The 24,243-nt window shown below is 48.4% G+C and overlaps 1 protein-coding gene across 3 annotated transcripts in view; it reads right to left on the bottom strand.

Moving 5' to 3' along the window:
- vars2 (valyl-tRNA synthetase 2, mitochondrial) overlaps positions 1–7,852 on the bottom strand; it is a 46,000-nt gene extending 38,148 nt beyond the window's left edge. For 2 of the 3 annotated variants that reach the window (XM_041212823.1, XM_041212824.1), the window contains exons 1-6: positions 7,619–7,852; positions 6,671–6,746; positions 5,631–5,731; positions 5,044–5,165; positions 1,410–1,476; positions 62–159 (exon numbers count right to left, since the gene is read on the bottom strand). In XM_041212823.1, the coding sequence (XP_041068757.1) occupies positions 62–159; positions 1,410–1,476; positions 5,044–5,165; positions 5,631–5,731; positions 6,671–6,746; positions 7,619–7,789 (635 nt within the window). In that variant the 5' untranslated portion in view covers positions 7,790–7,852. The remainder of the gene's footprint in view (positions 1–61; positions 160–1,409; positions 1,477–5,043; positions 5,166–5,630; positions 5,732–6,670; positions 6,747–7,618) is intronic. The other variant, XM_041212825.1, reaches the window with a different exon arrangement.
- Positions 7,853–24,243: the final 16,391 nt, after the last annotated feature.

Below are 24,243 nucleotides of genomic sequence, written 5' to 3'. Positions count from 1 at the left end.
CTGAGACGGCCCGTCTCAGGGATGCCGAGCCGAGTTGGCGAAATCTCAGAGCAGTACTTACTCTTCCTTCCACCGCCACACCTCCTTCAGGAATGCGGCTCGAGTCAGGTCCTGTCGCCTGAGTCCTTGCTCCCTCCACAGCTGCTTCTCCACAACCACCTGCCAAAAGGGAGAAAGAGCATTGGTCCTGGCTCTAACCTACTCACTGAACAATCTTCCAGCAATCACCCGTCATGACAATGGACTCTTCCATAACGATTTCCACTGTCTTGCCACTAGCGACCATGCCATCAGCTGCCTGGGCCCCAAGATCCTCAAGGGCACTATTCAAGGGGGGGGAGGGAGAAAACATGGAACTACAGACCTGTTAGCCGAACATCAGTAGTAGAAAAATGCTAGAATCTATTCTAAAGGCTGTGATAAATGAACACTTGGTCTGATTGGGCGTAGTCAACATGGATTTACGAATGGGAACTCATGCTTGACGAACCTGCTGGGAGTTTTTCTGAGGATATTACTAACAGAATTGATAAAGGGGATTCAGCCAATTTTGGATCCAATTTGTCAAATTGTCCTGGATCCCAGGGGCTCTTACCTTTTTGACCATTCTCTCATGCAGGACCTTGTCAAAAGCCTTACTGAAGTCCATGTCGACTACATCAACTGCACTACCCTCATCTAGACAACTAGTCATCTCCTCGGAAAAATTCAATCAAATTTGTTAGATGTGATCTCCCCCTGACAAAGCCATGCTGACTATCTCTGCCTCTCCAAGTGGAGATTAACCCTGTCCTTCAGAATTTTTTCGAGTCGTTTCCCTACCACTTATGTTAGACTCACTGGCCTGTAATTACCTGGTTTATCCCTACTACCCTTCTTGAATAATGGTACCACATTCGTTGTCCTCCAGTCCTCTGGCACCTCTCCTGTGGCTAGAGAGGATTTGAAAATTAGTGTCAGAGCCCCTGCAATCTTCTCCCTAGTCTCACATAGCAGCCTGGGATACATCTCATCTGTGCCTGGCTTCACACTCCCTGGACACATTGCTGATGCCTGCACATTGATGATGCTTGTCATTGCTACCAGGATGTCGTGGACAGACATCACAGAGTTCTATCATTCTCTCTGTGTGCTGTGTGCAGTTCTAATAGCCACACCAAAGGAAGGGTGTGAATGCACTGGAGAGGGTGCAGGGGAGAATCACCAGGTAGTTGCCTGGGCTGGAGAGTTTCAGCTATGAAGAGAGACTGGATAGGCTAAGGTTGTTTTCCGTAGGACCCCCACCATCCGCCCAACAATCCATCTCTATCTTGCCAACTGTGCCCTTCAACATTTGGACCACAACACAGGACTGGATGAGAACCCAGGCACAAACACAGATGACATTGAGAGACCTAAGCAAGACTCACCTGAGTGGCGATTCCCGCATGGTCACAGCCAGGAACCCAGAGGACCTTCCAGCCCTGCATCCTTCGCCTGAAAGAAAAAGTCATACACTTTGAACTCCCGACTACGTGCTCAGCTTAACATTGCCTTTTCTGTGTGTTCACGGGTGTCAGACGGTCACGAGTGCTATATAAATACATTTCACCATGACATTTCTAGAGACCCTTAATTCATCTCAAAATTGGCACAGTGACAGACCTGTACCCACCAGCACTGTACCCCAGTGTTATACAGTGACAGACCTGTACCCACCATCACTGTACCCCAGTGTCATACAGGGACAGACCTGTACCCACCAGCACTGTTACCCCAGTGTTATACAGTGATGGACTTACAGACCACCCAGGCGCCGTAAACGACAAGAGCAATCTCAGCCCTATCGAACCTGCAAAGTCCTCCTTACAAACATCTGGGGTCTAGTCCCAAAATTGGGAGATCTGTCTCACAGACTAGTCAAGCAACAGCTTGACATAGTCATCCTCACAGAATCATACCTTACAAATAATGTCCCAGACTCCAACATCACCAACCCTGGGCATGTTCTATCCCACCAGCAGGGCAGACACAACAGAGGTGGAGGCACAGTGGTATACATTTGGGAAGGAGTTGTCCTGGGAGTCCTCCACAGTGACTCCAGACCCCATGAAGTCTCATGGCATCAGGTCAAACATGGGCAAGGAAACCTCCTGCTGATTACCACGTACCGCCCTCCCTCAGCTGATGAATCAGTGCACCTCCATGTTGAACATCACTTGGAGGAAGCACTGAGGGTGGCAAGGGTGCAGAATGTACTCTGGGTGGGGGACTTCAATGTCTATCATCAAGGGTGGCTTGGTAGCACCACTACTGACCGAGCTGGCCAAGTCCTAAAGGACAAAGCTGCTAGACTGGGTCTGCTGCAGGTGGTGAGGGAACAAGAGGGAAAAACATACTTGACCTCATCCTCACCAACCTACCTGTCACAGATGCAACTGTCCATGACAGTGTCGCAGGAGTAATCACCGCATAGTTGTTGTGGAGACGAAGTCCCGTCTTCACATTGAGGATACCCTCCATTGTGTTATGTGGCACTACCACCGTGCTAAATGGGATAAATTTCGAACAGACCTAGCAACTCAAGACTGGGCATCCATGAGGCGCTGTGGGCCATCAGCAGCAGCAGATTTGTACTCTAACATAATCTGTAACCTCAAGGCCCAGCATATTCCCCACTCCACCATTACCATCAAGCCAGGGGATCAACTCTGGTTAAATGAAGAGTGCAGGAGAGCATGCCAGGAGCAGCACCAGGTATACCTAAAAATCAGGTGTCAACCTGGCGAAGCTTTAAAACAGGACTACTTGCGTGCCAAAAAGCATAAGCAGCAAGTGACAGATAGAGCCAAGTGATCTCACAACCAATGGATCAAATCTAAGCTTTGCAGTCCTGCCACTGCCACATCCAGTCGTGAACGGTGGTGGACAAGTAAACAGCTTGCTGGAGGAGGTGGCTCCACAAATATCCCCATCCTTAATGATGGAGGAGCCCAGCACATCAGTGGAAAAGGTAAGGCTGAAGCATCCACTGCAACGTTCAGCCAGAAGTGCCCAGTGGATGATCCATCTTGGCCTCCTCTGGAGGTCCCAAGCATCACAGATGCCAGCCTTCAGCTAATTCGATTCACTCCACATGATATCAAGAAACGGCTGAAGGCACTGGATGCTGCAAAAGCTATGGGCCCTGACAACGTTTCAGCAATAGTACTGAAGATTTGTACTCCAGAATTTGCCGCGCCCCTAGCCAAGCTGTTCCAGTACAGCTACAACACAGTCATCTCCCCGGCTATGTGGAAAATTGCACAGGTATGTCCTGATACGCAAAAAGCAGGACAAATCCAACCTGGCCATTACCGCCCTATCAGTCTACTCTCCATCATCAGTAAAGTAGCGGAAAGGGTCATCAACAGGGCTATCAAGCGGCACTTATTTAGCAATAACTTGCTCACTGATGCTCAGTTTGGGTTCTGCCAGGGCCACTCAGTTCCTGACCTCGTTACAGCCTTGGTTCAAACAAAAGAGCTGAACTCCCAAGGTAAGGCGAGAGTGACTGCCCTTGACACCAAGGCAGCATTTGATCAAGTGTGGCATCAAGGAGCCCTAGCAAAACTGGAGTCAATGGGAATCAGGGGAAAACTCTCAGGAAAGATGGTTGTGGTTGTTGGAGGTCAGTCATCTCAGCTCCAGGACATCACTACAGGAGTCCCTCAGGGTACTGTCCTCGGCCCAACCATCTTCAGCTGCTTCATCAATGACCTTCCTTCCATCATAAGGTCAGAAGTGGGGATGTTCACTGATGATTGCATAATGTTCAGCACCATTCACAACTCCTCAGAAACTGAAGCAGTCCATGTCCAAATGCAGCAAGACCTGGACAATATCCAGGCTAGGGCTGACAAGTGGTAAGTAACATTTGTGCCAGACAAGTGCAAGGCAATGACCGTCTTCAACAAGAGAGAATCCAACCATCGCTCCTTGATGTTCAATGGCATTACCATCACTGAAACCCCCAGTATCAACATCCTGGGAGTTACCAGTGACCAGAAACTGAACTGGACTAGCCATATAAATAATGTGGCTACAAGAGCAGGTCAGAGACTAGGAATAGTGTGACGGGTAACCCACCACCTGACTCACCAAAGCCTGTCCACCATCTACAAGGCACAAGTCAGGAATGTGATGGAATACCCCCCACTTGCCTGGATGAGTGCAGCTCCTACAGCACTGAAGAAGCTGGACACCGTCCAAGACAAAGCAGCCCGCTTGATTGGTACCACATCCACAAACATGCACTCCCCCCCAGGTCTGTCACAGTATAACACTGGGGTACAGTGCTGCTGGCTACAGGTCTGTCTCTGTATAACACCAACGCACAGTAGCAGCAGTGTGTACCATCTACAAGATGCACTGCAGGAATTCGCCAAGGTTCCTTGGCAACACCTTCCAAACCCACGACCACTACCATCTAGAAGGACAAGGGCAGCAGATAGTGGGAACACCACCGCTTGGAACTTCCCCTCCAAGTCACTCACCATCCTGACTTGGAAATATATCATCATTCCTTCACTGTCGCTGGGTCAAAATCCTGGAACTCCCTTCCTAAAAGCCCTGTGGGTGTACCTATATCACATGGACTGCAGCAGTTCAAGAAGGCAGCTCACCACCATCTTCTCAAGGGCAACTAGGGATGGGCAATAAATGCTGGCCCAGCCAGTAAAGCCCACATCCCATGAATGAATTAAAAAAAACTGTACCCCAGTTAGGCAAAGTCGGGCTTGGACCCACCAGTACTGTCTCCTAGTGTTATAGTGACAGACCTATACCTAACAATACTGTATCCCAGTTTTATGCAGTCAGGCTTGTACCCAGCAGTACTGTATTCCAGTGTTGTACAGTGACAGACTTGTACCCACCAGCACTGTGCACCAGTGTTACACAGGAACAGACCTGTACCCACCAGCACTGTACCCCAGTGTTATACAGAGACAGATGTGTAGCCAGCGGCACTGCAGATCAGTGTAAAGCAGTGGCTGTGACCAATTGTACTGATCAAACATTTACCATCGAACCACAGCATCCTGGATTGCAACAGTTAGAGCATGACCCAGGTGGAGGGAGCCAGTCACATTGGGTGGAGGAATACACAGGGAAAAGGTTGAGTCCTCACGATGAGGCAAGCGTTCCTGTGGAAGAAGCAGCAGTTAAGATGGTTACACCATGGCCAAGCACCTCAGCACCTGATGATTCTCACTCAGACCTACGCCAATTTTCTCTCCTCCCCTCCCCTTCTGGCTCTCATCTCTGCCCCTCCACCCCCGAATCCTGCATCACCCCCTCCGGCTTTCCCTCCATTCCTCCCCACCCTCCTATTACCCCTCTTCCCGTCTCTCCTACAAAGGGGAGTGTATTGGAGGCATACTCATGGGAGGGAAGCATACTTTGCATGAGCAGGGAACACGCATACCCAGCCGTGAACTGTTCCCTTCACTCAGTGTGAAAAATTGCACGATGCTCACACACACATCTTGTCCTGATTCCTAACCACTACAGTTGCACAGATCCTCATCCAAAGCAACTTGCATCCACCCCACTAATCCCCCCACAATCTCTGCTCCCTCAGATTGGTCACATGTACACGCCATACTCACATGATACTCGGGTTTGAAGAAGCCTTGCCGCTCCCACCAGGGATACCAGGCAGCCTCCACATACTGGGGACTGTACGAGTCTGGCAGCGGCACTGAGGTATCTGTGACAGAAGCATGAAGTTTGAAAACACCCAACTCTTTCAACGTTCCAGACAATTGACAGAGCCTCTAAAAACATCCAAGTCAACACCCCCTCCTCCCCCACCCAGCATCCCAGGACTTTGGGTGAGACAAAAGTCTTTGGAGCCTATTTATAGAATTCCAGGTTCCCTCAGTAAAACACCCCGACAATCAACATTTTATCAGGACAGAGCCCGGTCTCAAAACCTTTATGCATGAGCAAGGCCATTCAGCCCATCTTAGTTTACCAATCCAGAGGACAGCGCGCAGATTGATTGAGGGATTGGATTATGAAGAGTGTTATGTCCATAAGACACATCAGAGATCATAAACCGTGTAAATCAAACTTTACTTTCTGCTTATTTAAAAATGGGATTTGCTGGACCAAAAACATGGCTGCTACAGATCACGATTTGCAAGCTAGAAGTTTCCAGAACTGTAGCCAACAGTAACTACAGCGCAAAGCTCTACCTTCATCATTGTGGAATTGTACCCCTATCCTTATGTGGACCCATTTCTACCAATAAAACAAGGGAGCAGCAGATGGTCTGTCTCCCCAGCCTGGACTTATAACAAAGTGGGAGTCATTAAAACTTGTCATACCTGCAGGGGTGCTAACCACCACCACCACCATCAATCTGGTTTCCCCTTATATTGATTTCTTGCGAAGTGTCCTGATGAGTGCAAGACAAAAAGCTTTGACATGTCTCTTTTTTCAGCAATACTCAAGTTCAGTATGCCTCACTCCTCTGCCCCATAACAAGAACAACTATGTAATTTCTACATGCATGACACCCTCACAGGATAAACTCGAGTGGTGATTGATTGATTGCAGTGTTTAGGGTTCTCATGGGAGTCAATGCAGCGTACTACAAGCTATGTATCCTCACCCAGATTGAAGTTTCAGCATTCGCTCCTACCTTTTTTCTCTCCGGGCGGTGTTGGCACGGAGTAAGTGATCACCTCGGGCTCCAACCAGGGCTGCTCTGCCCGGCCCTGTGAGAATCGGAAATTCAGTTATTTGAACCTGTGCACTGCAGCATTAACCCTGGGCGCTGACGAAAGACAAGGGACTATCAGGAGCAGAATCCCCGCTCGCCAATCTCCTTCCTCTTCACTCCGATTGTAATTTCTGGATACTGCCGGTGCATCTGCATCACTGGGTGGTTAGTGAAAGGCTAACACCAGCCCCCACTCCACACACTCCCCTCCACTTCCCAGCCTATGCACAACACGCTCTCTATCCTCCCAAAGTCCCACACATCCTCAAACCACATCCCCACACCCCTAAACTGTCCTAGGGACCCCAAACCCCTGAAAAACCACCCTCCTTCCAGGCGATAACACCTCTTATTGCCTCCTCCTCACCTCCCACTTAAGCCCTGCCACACCGTCACCACCACACACTAATACGCCTCACCCATTCCCCCACTGACCACATCCCTACAGCCTCCCCCTCCACGGTTACACATCTCTTGCACACTGCCCTCTCCCCCTCCCCTGTGCACGCCCCCTGCCCCCCTCCCCCGTGCACGCCCCCTGCCCCCCTCCCCCGTGCACGCCCCCTGCCCCCCTCCCCCGTGCACGCCCCCTGCCCCCTCCCCTTGGGCACGCCCCCGCCCCCCGTGCACGCCCCCTGCCCCCCCTCCCCCGTGCACGCCCCCTGCCCCCTCCCCCGTGCACGCCCCCTGCCCCCTCCCCTCGTGCATGCCCCCTGCCCCCTCCCCTTGGGCACGCCCCCTGCCCCCTCCCCCCGTGCACGCCCATACCCCCGTGCACGCCCATACCCCCGTGCACGCCCATAACCCAGTGCACGCCCTCTGCCCTCTCAATCCTCCCTCTCTCGCTTCCATTCCTCCTCCTCTCACCTCCCCGCTCCCACTCCGGGCCTCGATCTCCTCCACCCGACGCCGCTGCCGCCTCTCCTTCCCGACTCGGTCCCGAACATGGCTCGGGGCCCCGTTGCTGATCCAGGCCGAGGCTCCAGGGCGCAGCCGGACCTGAAGACCGACCTCCCCCCACCAACACCGGAGAAACATGGAGAGCTACTCAGCACAGCGGATGGGGTTCCGCCATCTTCACAACCTCTGACCGCCGGAACCGGAAATGGAGCAGCTCATGGTCGGCTTCCATCCGCTTCCGGCGAAGAATCACAGCAAATCTGAGCAAAACCACCCCAAACGGAGAGAGAGAGAGAAATCACCCCCAAACTACAGAGAGAGAGAGAGAGTGAAATCACCACCAATCACACGCAGAGAGAGAAATCACCCCATATACAGAGGAAGAGAAATCAACCCCAAACCCAGAGAGAAAGTGAGAGAAAACACCCTCAAACACAGAGAGAGAGAGAGAAATCGCCCCCAAACATGGAGAGGGAGAGAATCACCCCCAAACAGAGAGAGAGAAATTACCCCACAACAGAGAGAGAGAGGGACGGAGAGAAATCACCCCTCAAACACATAGAGAGAAAAATCACCCCCAAACAGAGAGACAGTGAGAGAAATCAACCCCAAACACAGAGGGAGAGTGATAGAGAGAGAGAGAGACATCACCTGCAAACACAGAGAGAGAGAGAGCGACATCATCCCCAAACATCGTGAGAGAGAGAGAGAAATCACCCCCAAATGCAGAGAGAGAGATAAATCAACCCCAAACACAAAGGGAGAGTGAGAAATCACCCCCAAATGACAAGAGAGATATAAATCAACCCCAAATGCAGAGACAGAGAGAGATAAATCAACCCCAAACACAGAGAGAGAGAGAGAAAGGGTGAGAAATCACCCCCAAACAGAGAGAGAGAGAAATTGCCCCAAAAAACAGAGAGGGAGAGAATCACCCCCAAACACACACACACAGAGAGAGAGAGAGAGAAATCACCCCAAACACAGAGAGAGAGCAAAATCACCCCTGAACCACAGAGAGAGAGAGAAGTCACTCCCCAAACACAGAGAGAGAGAGAGAGTGAAATCACCCCCAATCACACGCAGAGAGAGAAATCACCCCATATACAGAGGAAGAGAAATCAACCCCAAACCCAGAGAGAGAGTGAGGGAAAACACCCTCAAACACAGAGAGAGAGAGAGAAATCGCCCCCAAACATGGAGAGGGAGAGAATCACCCCCAGAGAGAGAGAAATTACCCCACAACAGAGAGAGAGAGGGACGGAGAGAAATCACCCCTCAAACACATAGAGAGAAAAATCACCCCCAAACAGAGAGACAGTGAGAGAAATCAACCCCAAACACAGAGGGAGAGTGATAGAGAGAGACATCACCTGCAAACACAGAGAGAGAGAGAGCGACATCATCCCCAAACATCGTGAGAGAGAGAAATCACCCCCAAATGCAGAGAGAGAGATAAATCAACCCCAAACACAAAGGGAGAGTGAGAAATCACCCCTAAATGACAAGAGAGATATAAATCAACCCCAAATGCAGAGACAGAGAGAGATAAATCAACCCCAAACACAGAGAGAGAGAGAGAAAGGGTGAGAAATCACCCCCAAACAGAGAGAGAGAGAAATTGCCCCCAAACACAGAGAGGTAGAGAATCACCCCCAAACACACACACACAGAGAGAGAGAGAGAGAAATCACCCCAAACACAGACAGAGGGAGAGAAATCACCCCCAAACAGAGAGAGAAATCCCCCCCAAACAGAGAGAGGGAGAAATCAAACCCAAACACACACAGACAGAGAAATCACCCCCAAACAGAGGGAGAGAGAAATCACCCTCCAAACACAAACAGAGAGAGAAAAATGACCCCCAAACACAGAGAGTCAGACAAATCACCTCCAAACACACAGATAAATCAACCCCAAACACAGGGAAAGAGAGAGAAAACACCCCCAAACAGAGAGAGAGAGAAACCACCCCTAAACACAGAAAGAGAAATCACCCCCAAACACAGAGAGAGACAAATCACCCCCGACACAGAAGAGAGACAGAGAGAAAAATTACCCCAAACATAATGAGAAATCATAACCAAACACACAGAGAGAGAAAAATTACCCCAAACACTGGGAGAGAGAGCGAGAAATCACCTCTAACACACACAGAGAGATAACTCACTCCAAAACAGAGAGAAACCACCCCCCAAACACACAGACAGAGAAATATCCCCACAAACACAGAGAAAGAGAGAGAAATCACCCCAAAACACACACAGAGGGTGAGAAATCACCCCCAAACACACACACACAGAAAAATCACCCCCAAACACAGAGAGAGAAATCACCCCCAAACACACACAGAGAGAAATCTGCCCCACAGAGAGACAGAGAGAGACATTACCCGCAAACACACAGAGAGAGAGAAATCACCCCCAAATGCAGAGAGAGATATAAATCAACCCCAAACACAAAGAGAGAGAGAAATCACCCCCAAACACAGAGAGAGATTGAGAGAGAGAGAGAGAGAGAAATCACCCCTCAAACACATAGAGAGAACAATCACCCCCAAACACAGAGAGAGAGAGAGAAATCACCCCAAACACAAAGAGACAGAGGGAGAGAATCACCCCCAAACCCAAAGAGAGGGAGGGAAAGAAATCACCCCGAAACACACAGAGAGAGAGAGAGAGAGAGAGGGAAATCATCCCCAAACAGAGAGAGAGAGAGAGAGAGAAATCACCCACAAACACAGAGAGGCAAATTACCTCCAACACAGAGAAAGACAGAAAGAGAGAAATTACCCCCAATCACAGAGAGAGAGAGAAATCACCCCAAACAGAGAGAGAGTGGGAGAGAAATCACCCCCAACACAGAGAGAGAGGCAGAGAGTGAAATCACCACCCAAACACAGAGACAGAGAGAAGTAACCCCCAAATACATAGAGAGAGAGAAATCATCCCCAAACACAGGGAGAGAGCGCGAGATATCACCCCTAACACAGAGAGAGAGAGAAATCACTCCCAAAGAGAGAGAGAGAGAGAAAGAGAGAAATCACCCCAAACACAGAGATAGAGTGCTAAGTCACCCCCAACACAGAGAGAGAGAGAAATCACTCACAAACAGAAAGAGAGAAATCACCCCCCAAACACACAGAGTGAGAAATATCCCCACAAACACAGAGAAAGAGAGAGAAATCACCCCCAAACACACACAGAGGGAGAGAAATCACCCCCAAACACACACACACACACAGAAAAATCACCCCCAAACACACAGAGAGAGAAATCACCCCAAAACACAGAGACAGACAGAGAGAGAGAGAGAGAGACATCACCTGCAAACACAGTGAGAGATAGAGAGAGAGAAATCACCCCCAAACACAGAGAGAGAAATCACCCCAAAACACAGAGACAGACAGAGAGAGAGAGAGAGAGAGGCATCACCCGCAAACACAGTGAGAGATAGAGAGAGAGAGAAATCACCCCTAACCACACACAGAGAGAGAGAGAGAGAGAAACCACCCCTAAACACAGAGAGATGGAGAGGGAAATCACGCCCAAACAGAGGGAGAGAGAAATCATCCCCCCCAAACACAGAGACAGAGAGAAAAATTACCCCCCAAACACAGAGAGAGACTGAGAAAAATCACCTCCAAACACAGAGAGAGCTAAATCAACCCCAAACATAGGGAAAGAGAGAGAAATCACCTCCAAACAGAGAGAGAGAGAGAGAAAAGCCTCCCCTAAACACAGGGAGATAGAGAGGGAAATCACCCCCAAACACACAGACAGAGAAATCACCCACAAACAGAGAGAGAGAAATCACCTCCAAACACAGAGAGAGAGACAGAGAAATCACCCCCCAAACACAGAGAGAGAGAGAAATGACCCCCAAACACAGAAAGAGAGAGTGAGACAAATCACCTCCAAACACAGAGAGAGCTAAATCAACCCCAAATGCAGGGAAAGAGAGAGAAATCACCCCCAAACAGAGAGAGAGTGGGAGAGAAATCACCCCCAATACAGAGAGAGAGGCAGAGAGAGAAATCATAACCAAACACACAGAGAGAGAAAAATTACCCCAAACACTGGGAGAGAGAGCGAGAAATCACCTCTAACACATACAGAGAGATAACTCACTCCAAAACAGAGAGAAACCACCCCCCAAACACACAGACAGAGAAATATCCCCACAAACACAGAGAAAGAGAGAGAAATCACCCCAAAACACACACAGAGGGTGAGAAATCACCCCCAAACACACACACACACAGAAAAATCACCCCCAAACACAGAGAGAGAAATCACCCCCAAACACACACAGAGAGAAATCAGCCCCACAGAGAGACAGAGAGAGACATTACCCGCAAACACACAGAGAGAGAGAAATCACCCCCAAATGCAGAGAGAGATATAAATCAACCCCAAACACAAAGAGAGAGAGAAATCACCCCCAAACACAGATAGAGTTTGAGAGAGAGAGAGAGAGAGAAATCACCACTCAAACACATAGAGAGAACAATCACCCCCAAACACAGAGAGAGAGAGAGAGAAATCACCCCAAACACAAAGAGACAGAGGGAGAGAAATCACCCCCAAACCCAAAGAGAGGGAGGGAAAGAAATCACCCCCAAACACACAGAGAGAGAGAGAGAGAGAGGGAAATCATCCCCAAAGAGAGAGAGAGAGAGAAATCACCCACAAACACAGAGAGGCAATTTACCCCCAACACAGAGAAAGACAGAAAGAGAGAAATCACCCCCAATCACAGAGAGAGAGAGAAATCACCCCCAACACAGAGAGAGAGGCAGAGAGTGAAATCACCACCCAAACACAGAGACAGAGAGAAGTAACCCCCAAATACATAGAGAGAGAGAAATCATCCCCAAACACAGGGAGAGAGCGCGAGATATCACCCCTAACACAGAGAGAGAGAGAAATCACTCCCAAAGAGAGAGAGAGAGAGAAAGAGAGAAATCACCCCAAACACAGAGATAGAGTGCTAAGTCACCCCCAACACAGAGAGAGAGAGAAATCACTCACAAACAGAAAGAGAGAAATCACCCCCCAAACACACAGAGTGAGAAATATCCCCACAAACACAGAGAGAGAGAAATCACCCCCAAACACACACAGAGGGAGAGAAATCACCCCCAAACACACACACACACACAGAAAAATCACCCCCAAACACACAGAGAGAGAAATCACCCCAAAACACAGAGACAGACAGAGAGAGAGAGAGAGACATCACCTGCAAACACAGTGAGAGATAGAGAGAGAGAGAGAAATCACCCCCAAACACAGAGAGAGAAATCACCCCAAAACACAGAGACAGACAGAGAGAGAGAGAGAGAGGCATCACCCGCAAACACAGTGAGAGATAGAGAGAGAGAGAAATCACCCCTAACCACACACAGAGAGAGAGAGAGAGAGAGAGAGAGAAACCACCCCTAAACACAGAGAGATACAGAGGGAAATCACGCCCAAACAGAGGGAGAGAGAAATCATCCCCCCCAAACACAGAGACAGAGAGAAAAATCACCCCCCAAACACAGAGACTGAGAAAAATCACCTCCAAACACAGAGAGAGCTAAATCAACCCCAAACATAGGGAAAGAGAGAGAAATCACCCCCAAACAGAGAGAGAGAGAAAAATCACACACAAACACAGAGAGAGAGATAAATCAACTCCAAACACAGGGAAAGAGAGAGAAATCACCTCCAAACACAGAGAGAGAGAGAGAGAGAGAGGGAGAGAGAAACCTCCCCTAAACACAGGGAGATAGAGAGGGAAATCACTCCCAAACACAGAGAGAGAGAAATCACCCACAAACAGAGAGAAAGAAATCACCTCCAAACAGAGAGAGAGAGAGAGAGAAGCCTCCCCTAAACACAGGGAGATAGAGAGGGAAATGACCCCCAAACACAGAGAGAGAGACAGAGAGAGAAATCACCTCTAACACACACAGAGAGATAACTCACTCCAAAACAGAGAGAAACCACCCCCCAAACACATAGACAGAGAAATATCCCCACAAACACAGAGAAAGAGAGAGAAATCACCCCAAAACACACACAGAGGGTGAGAAATCACCCCCAAACACACACACACAGAAAAATCACCCCCAAACACAGAGAGCGAAATCACCCCCAAACACACACAGAGAGAAATCAGCCCCAAACACAGAGAGACAGACAGAGAAAGACATTACCCGCAAACACAGAGAGAAATCACCCCCAAACAGAGAGAGAAAGAGACAAATCACCTTCAAACACAGAGAGAGCTAAATCAACCCCAAATGCAGGGAAAGAGAGAGAAATCACCCCCAAACAGAGAGAGAGAGTGGGAGAGAAATCACCCCCAATACAGAGAGAGGGGCAGAGAGAGAAATCACCACCCAAACACAGAGAGAGCGAAATCACCACCCAACCACAGAGACAGAGAGAGAGAAGTAATCCCCAAATACATAGACAGAGAGAGAGAAATCATAACCAAACACACAGAGAGAGAAAAATTACCCCAAACACTGGGAGAGAGAGCGAGAAATCATCTCTAAGACACACAGAGAGATAAATCACTCCAAAACAGAGAGAAACCACCCCCCAAACACACAGACAGAGAAATATCCCCACAAACACAGAGAAAGAGAGAGAAATCACCCCAAAACACACACAGAGGGTGAGAAATCACCCCCAAACACACACACACAGGAAAATCACCCCCAAACACAGAGAGAGAAATCATCCCCAAACACACACAGAGAGAAATCAGCCCCACAGAGAGACAGAGAGAGACATTACCCGCAAACACACAGAGAGAGAGAAATCACCCCCAAATGCAGAGAGAGATATAAATCAACCCCAAACACAAAGAGAGAGAGAAATCACCCCCAAACACAGAGAGAGATTGAGAGAGAGAGAGAGAGAGAAATCACCCCTCAAACACATAGAGAGAACAATCACCCCCAAACACAGAGAGAGAGAAATCACCCCAAACACAAAGAGACAGAGGGAGAGAATCACCCCCAAACCCAAAGAGAGGGAGGGAAAGAAATCACCCCCAAACACACAGAGAGAGAGAGAGAGAGAGGGAAATCATCCCCAAACAGAGAGAGAGAGAGAGAGAGAAATCACCCACAAACACAGAGAGGCAAATTACCCCCAACACAGAGAAAGACAGAAAGAGAGAAATTACCCCCAATCACAGAGAGAGAGAGAAATCACCCCCAAACAGAGAGAGAGTGGGAGAGAAATCACCCCCAACACAGAGAGAGAGGCAGAGAGTGAAATCACCACCCAAACACAGAGACAGAGAGAAGTAACCCCCAAATACATAGAGAGAGAGAAATCATCCCCAAACACAGGGAGAGAGCGCGAGATATCACCCCTAACACAGAGAGAGAGAGAAATCACTCCCAAAGAGAGAGAGAGAGAGAGAAAGAGAGAAATCACCCCAAACACAGAGATAGAGTGCTAAGTCACCCCCAACACAGAGAGAGAGAGAAATCACTCACAAACAGAAAGAGAGAAATCACCCCCCAAACACACAGAGTGAGAAATATCCCACAAACACAGAGAAAGAGAGAGAAATCACCCCCAAACACACACAGAGGGAGAGAAATCACCCCCAAACACACACACACACAGAAAAATCACCCCCAAACACACAGAGAGAGAAATCACCCCAAAACACAGAGACAGACAGAGAGAGAGAGAGAGAGAGGCATCACCCGCAAACACAGTGAGAGATAGAGAGAGAGAGAAATCACCCCTAACCACACACAGAGAGAGAGAGAGAGAGAGAGAGAAACCACCCCTAAACACAGAGAGATGGAGAGGGAAATCACGCCCAAACAGAGGGAGAGAGAAATCATCCCCCCCAAACACAGAGACAGAGAGAAAAATTACCCCCCAAACACAGAGAGAGACTGAGAAAAATCACCTCCAAACACAGAGAGAGCTAAATCAACCCCAAACATAGGGAAAGAGAGAGAAATCACCCCCAAACAGAGAGAGAGAGAAAAATCACACACAAACACAGAGAGAGAGAGATAAATCAACCCCAAACACAGGGAAAGAGAGAGAAATCACCTCCAAACAGATAGAGAGAGAGAGAGAGAAACCTCCCCTAAACACAGGGAGATAGAGAGGGAAATCACTCCCAAACACAGAGAGAGAGAAATCACCCACAAACAGAGGGAGAGAAATCACCTCCAAACACAGAGAGAGACAAATCACCCCCAACACAGAGAGAAAGACAGAGAGAGAAATCAACCCCCAAACACAGAGAGAGAGAGAAATGACCCCCAAACACAGAGAGAGAGAGTGAGACAAATCGCCTCCAAACACAGAGAGAGCTAAATCAACCCCAAACACAGGGAAAGAGAGAGAAATCACCCCCAAACAGAGAGAGAGAAAGAGAGAAATCACCACCAATCACACGGAGAGAGAGAGAAATCACCCCCAAACAGAGAGAGAGTGGGAGAGAAATCACCACCCAAACACAGAGAGAGAGCGAAATCACCACCCAACCACAGAGACAGAGTGAGAGAAGTAATCCCCAAATACATAGACAGAGAGAGAGAAATCATCCCCAAACACAGAGAGAGAGAAAAATTACCCCAAACACAGGGAGAGAGAGCGAGAAATCACCCCTAACACACAGAGGGAGAGAAATCACTCCGAAACAGAGAGAAACCACCCCCCAAACATACAGACAGAGAAATATCCCCACAAACACAGAGAGAGAGAAATCACCCCAAAACACACACAGAGGGTGAGAAATCACCCCCAAATACACACACACACAGAAAAATCACCCCTAAACACAGAGAGAGAAATCACCCCAAAACACACAGAGAGAGAAATCTGCCCCAAACACAGAGAGACAGACAGAGAGAGACATTACCTGCAAACACAGGGAGAGAGAGAGAAATCACCCCCAAACAGAGAGAGAAAGAGAGAAATCACCCTCAAATGCAGAGAGAGAGATAAATCAACCCCAAACACAAAGAGAGAGAGAAATCACCCCCAAACACAGAGAGCTGTAAGAAATCACCCCCCAAACAGAGAAAGAGAGAAATTGCCCCCCAAACAGAGACAGAGAGAAATCAACCCCATATACGGAGAGAGAGGGAGAGAAATGACCCCCAAACACAGAGAGAGAGAGAGAGAGAGAGAGAGAAATGACCCCCAAACACAGAGAGAGATAGATCAACCCCAAACACAGAGAAAGAGAGAGAAAACACCCCCAAACAGAGAGAGTAATCACCCCCAAACTCAGAGAGAGGGAGAGAAATCACTCCCAAACACAGAGAGAGAAATTAGCCCCAACACAGAGGGAGAGAGGCAGAGAGAGAAATCATCCCCCAAACATAGAGAGAAAGAAGCAGAGAGAGAAATCACCCCCCAAACACAGAGAAAGAGCAAAATCACCCCCGAACCAGAGAGAGAGAGAAAGAGAGAGAGAGAAATCACACCCCAAACACACACAGAGGGAGAGAAATCAACCCCAAACACACACACAGAAAAATCACCCCCAAGCACACAGAGAGAGAAATCACCCCAAAACACACAGAAGGAGAAATCACCACCCAAACACAGAGAGAGAGCGAAATCACCACCCAACCACAGAGACAGAGTGAGAGAAGTAATCCCCAAATACATAGACAGAGAGAGAGAAATCATCCCCAAACACAGAGAGAGAGAAAAATTACCCCAAACACAGGGAGAGAGAGCGAGAAATCACCCCTAACACACAGAGGGAGAGAAATCACTCCGAAACAGAGAGAAACCACCCCCCAAACATACAGACAGAGAAATATCCCCACAAACACAGAGAGAGAGAAATCACCCCAAAACACACACAGAGGGTGAGAAATCACCCCCAAATACACACACACACAGAAAAATCACCCCTAAACACAGAGAGAGAAATCACCCCAAAACACACAGAGAGAGAAATCTGCCCCAAACACAGAGAGACAGACAGAGAGAGACATTACCTGCAAACACAGAGAGAGAGAGAGAAATCACCCCCAAACAGAGAGAGAAAGAGAGAAATCACCCTCAAATGCAGAGAGAGAGATAAATCAACCCCAAACACAAAGAGAGAGAGAAATCACCCCCAAACACAGAGAGCTGTAAGAAATCACCCCCCAAACAGAGAAAGAGAGAAATTGCCCCCCAAACAGAGACAGAGAGAAATCAACCCCATATACGGAGAGAGAGGGAGAGAAATGACCCCCAAACACAGAGAGAGAGAGAGAGAGAGAGAGAGAAATGACCCCCAAACACAGAGAGAGATAGATCAACCCCAAACACAGAGAAAGAGAGAGAAAACACCCCCAAACAGAGAGAGTAATCACCCCCAAACTCAGAGAGAGGGAGAGAAATCACTCCCAAACACAGAGAGAGAAATTAGCCCCAACACAGAGGGAGAGAGGCAGAGAGAGAAATCATCCCCCAAACATAGAGAGAGAGAAGCAGAGAGAGAAATCACCCCCCAAACACAGAGAAAGAGCAAAATCACCCCCGAACCAGAGAGAGAGAGAAAGAGAGAGAGAGAAATCACACCCCAAACAGAGAGAGAGAGGGAGAGAGAGAGAGACATCAAATGCAAATACAAACAGAGAGAGGGAGAGAAATCACCCCCAAGCACAGAGTGAGAGAGAGAGAAATGACCCCCAAACACAGAGAGAGAGAGAGAGAAATCACCCACAAACACAGAGAGAGATAAATCAACCCAAAACACAGAGAGAGAGAAATCGCCCCCAAACAGAGAGAGAAATCACCCCCAAACAAAGAGAGAGAGAGAGAGAAACCACTCCCAAACACACACAGAGGGAGAGAAATCAACCCCAAACACACACACAGAAAAATCACCCCCAAGCACACAGAGAGAGAAATCACCCCAAAACACACAGAAGGAGAAATCAGCCCCAAACACAGAGAGACAGACAGAGAGAGAGAGACATCACCCGCAAAAACAGTGAGAGAGAGAGAGAGAGAGAGAAATCACCCCCAAACAGAGAGAGAGAGAAACCACCCCTAAACACAGATAGATAGAGAGGGAAATCACGCCCAAACACAGAGAGAGAGAAATCACCCACAAACAGAGGGAGAGAGAAATCAACCCCCAAATACAGAGAGAGAGAGAAAAAAAAATCACCTCCAAACACAGAGAGAGCTAAATCAACCCCAAACATAGGGAGAGAGAAATCACCCCCAAACAGAGAGAGAGAGAAACCGCCCCCAAACACAGAGAGAGAGATAGAGTGAGGGAAATCACCACCAAACAGAGACAGAGAGAAATCACCCACAAACACAGAGAGAGAGAGAGATAAATCAACCCCAAACACAGGGAAAGAGAGAGAAATCACCTCCAAACAGAGAGAGAGAGAGAAACAACCCCTAAACACAGAGAGGTAGAGAGAGAAATCACCCCCAAACACAGAGAGAGAGAAATCACCCACAAACAGAGAGAGAGCAATCACCTCCAAACACAGAGAGGGACAAATCACCCACAACACAGAGAGAGAGACAGAGAGAGAAATCACCCCCCAAACACAGAGAGAGAGAAAGAAATGACCCCCAAACACAGAGAGAGAGAGTGAGTCAAATCACCACCAAACACAGAGAGAGAGCTAAATCAACCCCAAACACAGGGAAAGAGAGAGAAATCACCCCTAACACAGAGAGAGAGAGAAATCACTCCTAAACAGAGAGAAACCACCCCCCAAACACAGACAGGGAAATATCCCCACAAGTACAGAGAAAGAGAGAGAAATCACCCCAAAACACACACAGGGGGTTAGAAATCACCCCCAAACACACACTCACACACAGAAAAATCACCCCCAAACACAGAGAGAAATCACCCCCAAACACACAGAGAGAGAAATCAGCCCCAAACACAGAGAGAGATTGAGAGAGAGAGAGAGAGACATCACCCGCAAACATGGAAAGAGAGAGCAACATAACCCCCCCAAACACAGTGAGAGATAGAGAGAGACAAATCACCCCCAAACAGAGAGAGAGAGAGAGAAATCAACCCCAACTGCAGAGAGAGAGAGAGAGAGAGATAAATCAACCGCAAACACAGAGAGAAAGAGAAAACACCCCTAAACACAGTGAGAGAGAAATCATCCCCAACCACAGAGAGAGAGAAATTACCCCACAACAGAGAGAGAGCGAGAGAGAGAGAGGGAGAGAGAAAAATCACCCCCAAACACAGAGGGAGAGTGAGAGAGACATCAGCTGCAAACACACAGAGAGAGAGCGACATCACTCCCAAACACAGTGAGAGAGAGAGAAGTCACCCCTAAACAGAGAGAGAGAGAAATCACCCGCAAACTCAGAGAGAGGGAAAAATCACCCCCAAACACAGTGAGAGAGAGAGAGAGAAGTCACCCCCAAACATAGAGAGAGAGAGAGAGAAATCACCCGCAAATGCAGAGAAAGAGATAAATCAACCCCAAACACAGAGAGAGCCACATCACCCGCAAACACAGAGGGAGAGTGAAAAATCACCCCCAAATGCCGAGAGAGAGATAAATCAACCCCAAATGCAGAGAGAGAGGCAGAGAGAGAAATCACCCCCCAAACACAGACAGAGCAAAATCACCTGCGAACCACAGAGAAAGTGAAAGCAAAGTCACCCCCTAAACACAGAGAGAAAGAGCAAAATCACCTGCGAACCACAGAGAAAGAGAGAGCAAAGTCACCGCTAAACACAGAGAGAGGGTGAGAAATCACCCCCAAATTGAGTGAGAGAAATCACCCCCAACCACAGAGAGAGAGAGAAATTACCCCCAACAGAGAGAGAGTGAGAGAGAGAGGGAGAGAAATCACCCCCAAACACAGGGAGAGAAAAATCACCCCCAAACACACACACACACAACCACAGAGAAAGAGAGAAATCACCCCCAATCACAGAGAGAGATAAATCGACCCCAAACACAGAGAAAGAGAGAGAAATCGCTCCCAAATAGAGAGTGAAATCACCCCCAAACACAGAGAGTGAGAAATCACCCCCAAACAGAGAGAGAGAGAGAGACTCAACCGCAAACACAGAGAGAGAGAGCGACATCACCCCCAAACACAGTGAGAGAGAGAACTCGCCCCCAAACAGAGAGAGGGAGAAATCACCCCCAAATACAGAGAGACAAATCAACCCCAACACAGAAAGAGAGGCAGAGAGAGAAATCACTCCCCAAACACAGAGAAAGAGAGAGCAAAATCACCCGCGAACCACAGAGAAAGAGAGAGCAAAGTCACCCCCTAAACACAGAGAGAGAGGGTGAGAAATCACCTCCAAATTGAGAGAGAGAAATCACCCCCAGCCACAGAGAGAGAGAGAAATCACCCACAAGCACAGAGAGAGATAAATCAACCCCAAACACAGAGAAAGAGAGAGAAATCACCTCCAAACACACAGAGAGAGAGTGAGAGAGAAAGAAATCACCCCCAAATACAGAGACTGAGAGAAATCACCCCCAAATGCAGAGAGAGATAAATCAACTCCAAACACAGAGAGAGAGAGAGAGAGAAATCACCCCCCAAAGAGAGAGAAAGGGAGAGAAATCTCGCCCAAACAGAGAGAGAAACCACCCCCAAACAGAGGGAGAGAGAGAGAAATCAACCCCAAACAGAGAGTGAGAAATCACCCCCAAAGAGAGAGAAAGAGAAACCACCCCCAAACACAGAGACGAGAGAGTGAGAAATCACCCCCAAACAGAGAGAGAGAGAGAGACCTCAACCGCAAACACAGAGAGAGAGAGCGACATCACCCCCAAACACAGTGAGAGAGAGAACTCGCCCCCAAACAGAGAGAGGGAGAAATCACCCCCAAATACAGAGAGAGAGAGAGGAATCACCCCCAAATACAGAGACAAATCAACCCCAACACAGAGAGAGAATCAGAGAGAGAAATCACTCCCCAAACACAGAGAGAGAGAGAGCAAAATCACCCGCGAACCACAGAGAAAGAGAGAGCAAAGTCACCCCCTAAACACAGAGAGAGAGAGAGGGTGAGAAATCACCCCCAAATTGAGAGAGAGAAATCACCCCCAACCACAGAGAGAGAGAGAAATCACCCACAAGCACAGAGAGAGATAAATCAACCCCAAACACAGAGAAAGAGAGAGAAATCGCCCCCAAACGGAGAGAGAGAAAGAGAGAGACAGAGAAACCACCCCCAATCACACAGAGAGAGAAAGAGAAATCACCCCCCAAACACAGAGAGAGCAAAATTACCCCCGAACCACAGAGAGAGAGAGAGAGAGTGAGAAATCACCATGAAACACAGAGAGAGAGAAATCATCCCCAACCACAGAGAGAGAGAAATTACCCCACAACAGAGAGAGAGAGAGACAGAGAGAGGGAGGGAGAGAAATCACCCCTCAAACACATACAGAGAAAAATCACCCCCAAACACAGAGAGAGATAAATCAACCCTCAAACACAGAGAAAGAGAGAGAAATCACACCCAAACACGGAGGGAGAATGAGAGAGAGAGAGACATCACCTGCAAACACACAGAGAGAGAGAGAGCAACATCACCCACAAACACAGTGAGAGAGAGAGAGAGAAGTCACCCCCAAATGCAGAGAAAGAGATAAATCAACCCCAAACACAGAGAGAGACACATCACCCGCAAACACAGAGGTAGAGTGAGAAATCACCCCCAAATGCTGATAGAGAGATAAATCAACCCCAAATGCAGAGAGAGAGAGATAAATCAACCTCAAACACACAGAGAGAGAGAAAGGGTGGGAAATCACCCCCAAACAGAGAGAGAGAGAAATTGCCCCCAAACACAGAGAGGGAGAGAATCACACACACACACAAACACACACACACACACACACACACACACACACACACACACAGAGAAAGAGAGAAATCACCCCCAATCACAGAGAGAGACAAATCGACCCCAAACACAGAGAAAGAGAGAGAAATCGCCCCCAAATAGAGAGTGAAATCACCCCCAAACAGAGAGAGAGAGAGAGAGAAATCACCCTCAAACAGAGAGTGAGAAATCACCCCCAAACAGAGAGAGAGAGAGAGAGACCTCAACCGCAAACACAGAGAGAGAGAACGACATCACCCCCAAACACAGAGAGAGAGAGAGAAAAATCACCCGCGAACCACAGAGAAAGAGAGAGCAAAGTCACCCCTAAACACAGAGAGAGAGAGAGAGGATGAGAAATCACCCCCAAATTGAGAGAGAGAAATCACCCCCAACCACAGAGAGAGAGAAATCACCCACAAGCACAGAGAGAGATAAATCAACCCCAAACACAGAGAAAGAGAGAGAAATCAACCCCAAACAGAGAGAGAGAGAGAGAAACCACCCCCAAATGCAGAGAGAGAGAGAGATAAATCAACCCCAAACACACAGAGAGAGAGAGAAAGGGTGAGAAATCACCCCCAAACACAGGGAGAGAGAGGGTGAAAAATCAGACCTCAAACAGAGAGAGAAATTGCTCCCAAAAAATGAGAGAGAGAGAAATCATCCCCAAACAGGGGGAGAGAAATCACCCCCAAAGAGAGAGAGAGAGAAACCACCCCCAAACAAAATGAGAGAGAGAGAGAGAAATCTCCCCCAAACAGAGAGAGAAATCACCCCCAAAGAGAGAGAGAGTGAAACCACCCCCAAACAGAGAGTGAGAGAGAGAAATCACCCCAAACAGAGAGAGAGAGAAATCACCCCCAAAGAGAGAAAAAGAAACCACCCCCAAACAGAGAGAGAGCGAGACAGAGAGAGTGAGAAATCACCCCCAAACAGAGAGAGGGAGAGAGACCTCAACTGCAAACACAGAGAGAGCGACATCACCCCCAAACACAGTGAGAGAGAGAACTCACCCCCAAACAGAGAGAGGGAGAGAAATCACCCCCAAGCACAGAGAGAGAGAGAGAGAAAGGGCGAGAAATCACCCCCAAACACAGAGAGAGAGAGGGTGAAAAATCAGACCCCAAACAGAGAGAGAAATTGCCCCATAAAAGTGAGAGAGAGAGATCAACCCCAAAAAGAGAGAGAAATCACCCCCAAAGAGAGAGAGAGAGAAACCACCCCCAAACAGAGAGAGAGAGAGAAATCATCCCCAAACACAGAGAGATAAATCAACCCCAAACACAGAGAGAGACAGAGAAACTACCCCCAATCACAGAGAGAGAAATCACCCGCAAAGTCAGAGAGAGGGAGAAATCACACCCCAAACACAGAGAGATCAAAATCACCCCCGAACCACAGAGAGAGAGAAATCACCATGAAACACAGATAGAGAGAGAAATAATCCCCAACCACAGAGAGTGAGAAATTACCCCATGACAGAGAGAGAGAGAGGGAGGGAGAGAAATCAACCCTCAAATGTATAGAGAGAAAAATCACCCCCAAACAGAGAGAGAGATAGATAGTCAAATCACCCCCAAACACAGAGAGAGAGGTAAATCAACCCCAAACACACAGAGAGAGAAATCACCCCCAAACACAGAGGGATTGTGAGAGAGAGAGAGAGACATCACCTGCAGACACACAGAGAGAGAGAGAGCGACATCACCCCCAAACACAGTGAGAGAGAGAGAAGTCACCCC

This window comes from Carcharodon carcharias, chromosome 19 (assembly GCF_017639515.1).
Source record: "Carcharodon carcharias isolate sCarCar2 chromosome 19, sCarCar2.pri, whole genome shotgun sequence".
In the NCBI taxonomy this organism is placed as follows: Eukaryota; Metazoa; Chordata; class Chondrichthyes; order Lamniformes; family Lamnidae; genus Carcharodon; species Carcharodon carcharias.
Note: the sequence above shows the minus strand (reverse complement) of the source record. Positions and strands in the feature narration are given on the sequence as shown.